The sequence below is a fragment of the Aethalodelphis obliquidens genome, unplaced genomic scaffold (assembly GCF_003676395.1).
Source record: "Aethalodelphis obliquidens isolate GAN/ISIS:26980383/991018 unplaced genomic scaffold, ASM367639v1 scaffold19, whole genome shotgun sequence".
NCBI lineage: Eukaryota > Metazoa > Chordata > Mammalia > Artiodactyla > Delphinidae > Aethalodelphis > Aethalodelphis obliquidens.
In genome coordinates this window covers 2,561,793-2,570,057 of record NW_020837963.1, presented here as the reverse complement: position 1 = coordinate 2,570,057, position 8,265 = coordinate 2,561,793, and the positions used below count along the sequence as shown (strand labels likewise).

The following is an 8,265-nucleotide window of genomic DNA, read 5'->3' as shown; positions in this document are numbered from 1 at the left end:
AGACATTTAAGACATTTACTGTGATGTCTGCAGTTTACTCTCAGTGGTTCAGCCAAACACACACACACATAAACATATACACACACTTGTGCATTAAGCTAATAGGGCAGAATGTTAGTAAGTGTTGAATGTAGGTGGTGGGTACCTGGGTGATCGTCTTGCTTTTTCAGCTGTGTGTGTGTGTATTTGAAAAATGATCATAATACAAAGTTAGGGACAAAATCCCCTGGATAATTTGTCTAAAGACCCTGCCCTCAGAGCCTGTGGTCCAGGTGGTCCAGGTGGTGCTGAGGATGGGGAGTTGAGCAAGCGTCCCAGGTGTTCCTGATACAGGTGATCCTTGGAACTCACCTGGGAAATGCTGCTCTGAGAGCCCAGGGTCGGAAGGTGGAAACCCCAGCCCCAAGGTGTTGTGGGTCTGGAGCAGAGCAGTGGTCAGACAGTGAAAGCAGCCGTGCAGGCAGTGCAGGGCGCCCTGACTCCCTCCAGCTGCTCATCCCTGCTGGGGCCGAGCCCTCCACACCCAGGAGCCTCCATGCTGTGGCCTCGGCTCCAGCCACACCTGTCTCTACCCTGGTGCTCCAGCAACTTTCAACTGCTTAGACAGCACCCTGTGTCCCACCTCCTGGCCTTTGCTCAGAACGACCCTTCTGCTTAGAATGACTTTTTTTCTTACCGCTCAACCTCCATTCTCCCCCATTTGTGTGGCCAGTGTGTACCATCTCCACGTCCCCTCCTCCAGGAAGCCTTCCGAAGACTGGGTCACTCACCCCTTTGTATGTGCTCCACAGCACCCCCAGCAGACTGGTGCCCTCACGTGATTTCCCACTTACTAGTCTGTGTTGCTCACGAGCATGAGAACCCCTGGAGAGTCCTCCTGTGGAGCTGTCAGGGCTGTTCCCAAATGCTCCGGCTTCCCTTCTTCCAGGTGCAGTGAAGGGTCACGCTGCCCAGCCCCTCCAGGAGAGTGGGGCATGTGGCTAGTTCTGGCCAGTGAACTATGATCCCAAGTGGAAGACCCTCTAGAGCTTTCTTTGTATCTCCAGCCCAGCAATCCACATTAGAGAGGGTGGATCCCCGGGAGCCTGGGTCCCTGAGTAAGTACAGTGCGCACAGCTCTTTGCCGATCTGTGCCGGGCATGCAGCTATGGAGAGAAGAAACCCTAATTGTTCTCGGCCAGTGTGATTTGGCTTTGTTACTGCAGCACGACCTAGGCCAGCCTTATTCATTTCTATATCCCCAAACACGTGGCCAACTACTAGCACAAAATGATGCATAAGAAGTAATTCCTATCACTTTTTCTTGGCTGTGGAACTGGCCTCAAAGACCAAGCGGATGGTATAAGACACATCACCCGTGCCCTTCCCTGACGATACAGGACTCTTGATGGAGGTGCCCAAAGTATCCCTGCACAAAGAGGTACAAATGCCAACTCCACTGCCCTCTTAACAACTCAGACAGCCTCCTGGATGATCCCAAGTTAACCGTGAGCCGCCATCACCCCTTTGCTCTGGCGAAGGCTCCAGTGAGGAGCCTTGTAGCCCACCACCCTGCTTATTAACTTGTGAAGATCCTTCAGCCTTCATGCCTCTCCCCGGAAAGCATCAGAGAGGACCCCATGCTCACTGTAGGTGACTCCAATTTACCACTGCAGCGTCTGGAAAAGTTGTGGAGGGAAGAAAGTCTGTTCCCATCGAAGGCCCATATCTCTGTGGCCCTTTTGCCAGCTCGCCTGGGTCCCAAGCATGCCTCCTCCCCCTCTCCCTGCCCCCAAAGACTGCAGGAGCTAAACCAATCAAGTGTGAGGATGGAAGGCAGCACCCTGCAGTCAGCCTGGCAACCTCGGGCAAATGGGAAATGGCCGGTGCTTTTGGCCAGTGCACATCCAGAGAAGAGGCAGGTGGTAGAGAGGTCAGGGCTGCAGCTGCTTTATCCACGGACACCCTTGGCCCAGACTTGCGCTCACACCTCCCAGAGTTTGTTCCTTAAGAACAGTGGATTCCACATGCTTTGAGATGATGGGTGTTTTGTTCCTTTTTCCCAGAGTTCCCAGCTGAAGGCTGTGCAGAGAGCCGATGGGGTAAGAGGAGGGCAGAGTGTGGGACAGTCACAGAGGAGACCCCAGGGGCCAGGGATACCGGGCTTCTCCTTGTTGCTGATTTGATGTTCCTGGAACCACAGGGTGGCACAGCCCAGACCCAGACTTGCCCTCCGGAATCCTTACTCCCAGCGAGGCCGGTGTGGGTGCTATGCTTGTCCAAGTTTAGATGTCCCAAGGTCGCTCTGCAAGGAGGAGCCTGTAACACTGCTCACACCTGTAGACAGCTTTGTACTGCCCCAAGTCCCTTCACATCCACTACTTCCTCAGACCTTGACAGCCCGAAGCCAGCAGAGAAGACTGTTACTGTTGGTGTTCAACAGTGGACGAACAGAGACCCAAAGAATGGAAAAAAGTGCCTTGGTCCACACAGCAAGTCGGTGACAGAACGAGGATGGAGCCTGGGCCTGGAGACCCCTCTGACCAGGGTCCTGCCTGCTTTACTATAGTGTTCTAGGTAAGCAAAGGCAAGACGAGTTTGCAGAAGTGTCACCTGGGCTCATGTGCGAGTGCAGGCACACACACACACATACACACACACACACACACGTGCGCATGCGTGTAAAATGCTGCCCCGTTGACAGAAATATCTCTGGGGCTTGGAGACAGAAGTCCACGTAGGAGACCTCTGAGCCTCTGTGAGTAGGGTCCTGACCTCAGGGTGCTGCCAGGCTAGGGCTGCCAAGGTGCCTGGGAGCCAGGAAGGGCCATCCCAGCCAAGCCACATGTTGGCTTTCATTCCTCATGGTGTCCAGGGGATGCCAGTGGCCAATGGGCTCCTCAAGGTGAACACACGGCTGCTGGTGGACCCTGAGGACTCATCTGGCCCAAATTTTCATAATTGGACTCCTGAGCTTGGGGCCTGTGGACAGGAGAAAGTTGGCTGACAACCCAAACAGGAGGGGTCTCTGACTGCCCAAACCATAGCCCAGGAAGGGGCGGAAGGAGGGACGAGAGGGAATTCGGGGGCCTGCATCCAACAAGGCCTGGAGACTAACCGAAGGTTGGAGGCAGGGCAGCGGCAGAACTTGCAGACCAGGGAGGGGACCACCTGGGTGACAGCATCCCAGAGTCTCTGTCTTCTCAAAGGGATCTCATCTGTGGCTTCAAAAACCATCTCTGGGGTCCTGACCTCCGGGTCGGGCCTCCTGCTAACCCTAACCGCTTTCCTGACTTCCGGGACATCCTCGTGGCCTCTCAAACATAAACAGTCCACAGAGCTCGTGTGATCCTCACCACACACCACCCGCCATCTTCAGCTCAGTAGGTGGCACCCGGGGCGCCAGCTCCAGACCTGCTGGCTCCCTGCCTTGCTTGTGCTGCCCACTCTGGCCATCCCTGCCTCTGTCTGCCCCATCTCCCCGCCCCCTCTATTGCCATCTTCAGCCAAGCAACCTAGCCAGCTGCAGCCTTGGTCAACAGCCCTTAAAGGTCTCCTGGCCTCCACTCCTGTTCAGATGGGGCCACTTGTCTGCTTAAACCATTCACTGAGCTGTGCCTGGGTGGGAACGGCGCTACGGGAGTGCCCGGGCTTGTCTAAAGGGTCCTAGAGAAGGCTGTCATCCCCCGCCTGCCTGCCCCAAGCATCTTGGACAAGGTCTTGGAATTGGATGCTTTCTTCTTCTACACAGGCCTTCACTTGGACAGACACCAAGAGGGGGGCAAGGTCAATGCTTCCTAGCTGAGTCTGTGAGCCCTCAACCGAGCCCTCAGGACCTCTAATGACATTCTGCTCGCAAAGCCTGCAGCAGGGTGTCTGGGAGAATCACTGCCTAATGGTGGATTTTGTGTGGATCTGTTCTAGAATGCTGGGCACTATGAGAGGAAATGCAGCCTCCAGGGATCACAGCTAGGTGCAGAGATAAGGCAGACCCAGAAAAATGACCCTTCAGCACCACGGACACCAGGCAGCTGGTCCGGAAGATAGGCCAGTGTGAGGCCCACAGTCAGTGCTGGGAACGTGGGGAGCAGGTCAGCGTGGCCCGGTCTGGCTGCCAGGCTTGGTGGACTGAAGTAGGGGGGAAGGCTGCAGGGAGGGCCTGGACCCTGATCAGGGCTGGGACCCCAGCCCCAGCCCTTTGCCCATTCTTCCTTCTCAGGCTGCCCTCCATGAGGAGCCTGCACCCCTTGGCCAGGGGTGGACTACAGGGGGGCAGGGTGGGGGTGGGCGAGCTGACTTACCGCGGGGAGGCGTCCTGGGTGACTGGGTACTCTGTGTGAGGGACAGAGAGAGAGGAGGCATGAATCTCCATGGTAGCCTCTGGGCTACAAGCCCCGCTGTCCAGCCCGCCCCATGAGGAGAGTGGTCTGGAGGGAAAAGCTAGCCAGCAGGATGCGAAGAAGTGACCTGAAAGATGATGAATCACCGGGGAGGACAGGGAGTGAGGAGCCGACTTAGCAGGAGGACCTGCTTCTCTGAGGCCCCTGAAGCACAGAATGCTTGGTGGGTTTGAAGACGCTGCCGGAAAGCCAGTGTGGCCCCAGCAAAGACGGTAGCCAGAGCAACTGTGACGAATTTTGGATTTCATCCCAGGAGAGCTTGAGGCTGGTGCTACTCACCTGGGTGGTCAGAGGCTCTGGGAAGTCTCCTCTCCGGGGCCCAGAGCAAATTTCCCATCCAGCTTAGTGACAGTAGGGAGGGGTGACGGCAGCTGTCTGAAGACGGCCTGCTAGTTCGAGCTTCCACTCTTTTACACATGCTGTTCCGTCTGCTAGGAGTACTATTAGCTCCTTGTTTTCCTAGCTCGCACCTGCTTATAGCTTTTGATTTAGCCTCCCCTTGTGTAAAGCCTTCCCTCCCGGCCCCCGTCTGGATGCCCCATCAGAGAGAGGCCCACACTCTCTGGGCTTCCTTAGTACGTGGGCTGGTAGCACTTCTCTCTGCAGACTGCAATTATCTGCTTACTCCTCAGCACACACGCATCAGGAACCATGTCCTATTCATCTCTGTATTCCTAGCACCTATGCAGCACATTGTGACCGAATGAAATGGTGCTATTTGGGAAAGCCTGTGTGTGGTCGGAACCCTTCTGGATGAGTCATTAATGGGGTGCTGGTAAAGAGGTGGGCTCAGAGCTATATCGTCTGGGTCTACATCTCTGTGACTCTAGGCTAGAGGTAAGTTCCCTAACCTCTCTGGCCTCAGCTTCCTGATTGTAAAATGGGCTCACGCTGGTTCCCACCTCCTGGGCTTGATGCAGGGAGAGGAAAGTGAGATGATGCACAGGTGCATAAGTGATGTTCTGCTTGTGTCATGCCAGGTGGTCAGCCTGGAGGAGAGCCCTGGCCGCCCCTCGCACCCATCCTGGCCTGGGGCGCACCCACCTAGGCGGCGGCGGGCTGCGGCGCGGGCGGCCAGAACGCCGAGCAGCAGAAGCACCTTGAGACCAAGCGCGCCGAGCGGGAGGGCGATTGCTGAGGCCCTGGAGGCACCGTGGAAACGGAACAAGTAGACACTGGCTTCGGCGCGGCCCAGGCTGTTGGAGGCCGCGCACGTGTAGCGGCCGTCGTGGGCCAGCGCGGGCAGCTCGGCGGTCACCTGATGGCCGTGATCTTGACCTGGGCCCGGCACGGAGGCCGAGCCGTTGCCCAGCGCTGGGCCGGACCAGGCGAGGGTGGGCGGCGGCTCCCCTTCAGCCGTGCAGAGCGCGTGGAAGGTGTGCGCTGGGCCGGGCAGCACCGAGATGTTGACGATCCGTGGGGCGGCTGCGGGCGACGGCCCAGGAGGAGCGGGAGGAAGGGAAGTGTGGTCAGAGCAGCGGCAGGCAAAGGGCAAGGCAAGGGCAAGGGGCAGCCTCCCCGTCTCCTTGGCCCAGAGCGTTGGAGAAGGGGCGGGGGAGCAGGTGATACGGAGAGGAAGGAAGAGGCACTCGGGCGCCACTATGCCTGGGTCCCAGTACCGGTGTGACCTTAGGCAAGTTATTCCGCTGCTCAGTGCCTTAGTTTCTTCACATGTAAAATGAGGATCACTTACATTACGGGGCTGTTGAGAAGATTTGACAAGCGGGGTACCTGGGCAAGTGCTCTCTAAACGTCGTTACTATTGCGGTAGCACACGACTGGGGGCAGTCTGCTGGAGTGATTTCAAGGGCACCTCTCACTCCCAGACAGCCTCGCCAGGACCTAGACTTGAGACGATTCACTGAATTGTTGGGACTGTGGGACTGGGGCGGACAAGCGCAAAGAAACTGAAATGCACTCAGAGAGGCGGCCCAGCCAGCCCCAGGGCACATGGGAGGTTCTTGGCAGCGTCAAACTCAACCCAGAACGCCTGGGTCCCCCACAGGGGGGCTCCGGGATTTTTACAAAGCTCCTCAGGTCATTCCAATGCTCAGCCAGGGTTGAGAACCACGGCTCTAGGATCCTGATTCCCACATCTTTACACCACAGGGTCTAGAGAAGCGCCGGGCACTTGGCGGGCTCCCTGTGCACCCCCTCTGTGCACACAGCCCACTGCAGTCCTTGCCATATTTAAGGTGACCGTTCCTTGTTTTTCTCCCCCCTAGTCTGAGAGCTGTTCGGGCATATTCACTCTCTACGAGCTTCATTACAAGGCCCAACCCAGGCCGCCCCCAGCCCTTCCTGGGGCCAGGATTCGGCGGCATTTTTTAACAACTTCCCGGGTGGCCCGAAGCCATCGCCGGGTGTGAGACCCCCTGCTCTAGAGAAAGGGATGTGCCTGTTGTACCCCTTCCCATCCCAGCACAGAGCCCGCACCTAGGGAGCCCTCGGACGCGGCGGGGAGGCGGGCGGCGCGCTCACCGGTCACGCGGAGCCGGACGCCGTGGCGGCTCTCGTAGCGCTCGTGGACGTCGCCGGCAAACTCGACGCGGCAGAAGTAGCGGCGGTCGTCGGCCAGCGCTAGGCGCTCGACGCGCAGCGACAGGTCGTTGCGGCGCGGGTTGCCGAGCAGCCGGAAGCGGCCGTGCAGGCTAAGCGCCGTCTGGCAGAGCTCGCTGCTCCGCGCCGCCGCGCACCGGAACACCTGCGGGCCCGTGTATGGCTCGCCCGCCCGCCAGATGGCCGTGAGCGGCCCGTCGTAGTGGCGGTGCGGGTGTGTGAAGGTGCAGGGCAGCACTGCCGCCTCGCCCACCGCCGCACTCACCTCGGCCGGCAACTTCATGGACCAGCGCTGCGCCGGCGCACCTGCGGGCGGGCGGGCGAGAGGCAGGCGGCATGCGGCAACCCTGCCCGTGCCCTCGGGGGGCCTGGAAACCTCAGGACTTGGGAAGCGCCCTCCCTGCCCTCGGGGGTGGGGGGAGTCTGGAAAACCACCCCAGGACTCGAGAAGCATCTCTTGGGACTTCGACTGCCGTGACTTTGTAGGTGCCTGGACTCTCCCCCCATTTCCCTGGGACTATTTGCCTCACTCAGGGTGGTCCCACCTCACTTACAGGCCCAGTGACCCCAACCTCTTTCCCATCAAAACTTGCCCTGCTGCAGAAAAGCCCTGGGATCCCATGGTTACAGTACAGTCCCAAGACCACGCCCCCACCCCTGCCCCAGATGGCGACAATAATAAAGGCACTTACTGTGCAGCTCTGTGTTGAGCAAGTTCCTAGTGGTCTCTCTTTTAGTTCTCACAAATGATCCTAGAGGTAAGCAGAGTTATTCCCGGGTTACATGTTATAAACCGAGGCACAGAGAGTTTGAGGCCTGAGGTCACACAGCTAGGATGAGGCAAAGCTGATGTTCAACCTCAGGACTGCCTGACCTCACTGTGGCACTCTAGTGCACTAGGGCATGGAAACTTGGGGCTTATCCAAGCAGAGCAACACTCCCATTGACAGAGGGGAAACTGAGGCCTTGGGAGGCGGTGGTATGTTTTGAAGCTGGTGTGTTGAGTTGGTGGCTGAGATTCCTCTACAGTCAACCCAAGTGGGTTTCCCAAAAGGCCAGTGCCCAGAAAGGGAGCTGAGGGAGGGGTGGACCGTCATGCTGCCTCCTTGCTTTGCACAAGTGCCTCTGGGCTCAACTTTCCTCACCTCCCATGTTGTGAGCCTCTGAAGTATGGTTGAGCTAAGGTCTGGAAGCTGCACTCTGCCTGCAGCTTACGGAGGGCTAGAGAGTCACCGCCTGTCTTGTTGCAGATGTGTGCTTCTCTGGGGGTGGGGTGAACGGGGTGGGTGGATGGGTGTCAGTGCTGGGAGGCTCAGGTCAGGGGGCC

At 58.1% G+C, this 8,265-nt stretch overlaps 1 protein-coding gene across 1 annotated transcript; it reads right to left on the bottom strand.

Moving 5' to 3' along the window:
- SIGLEC15 (sialic acid binding Ig like lectin 15) lies at positions 1 to 7,700 on the bottom strand (the record flags this gene model as incomplete). The annotated part of the gene is made up of 5 exons (XM_027118389.1): positions 1 to 2,961; positions 4,281 to 4,311; positions 5,424 to 5,804; positions 6,861 to 7,244; positions 7,631 to 7,700. Coding segments are annotated over 5 exons (948 nt in total), but the record flags the coding sequence as incomplete, so codon positions are not given.
- Between the last annotated feature and the right edge of the window lie 565 nt (positions 7,701 to 8,265).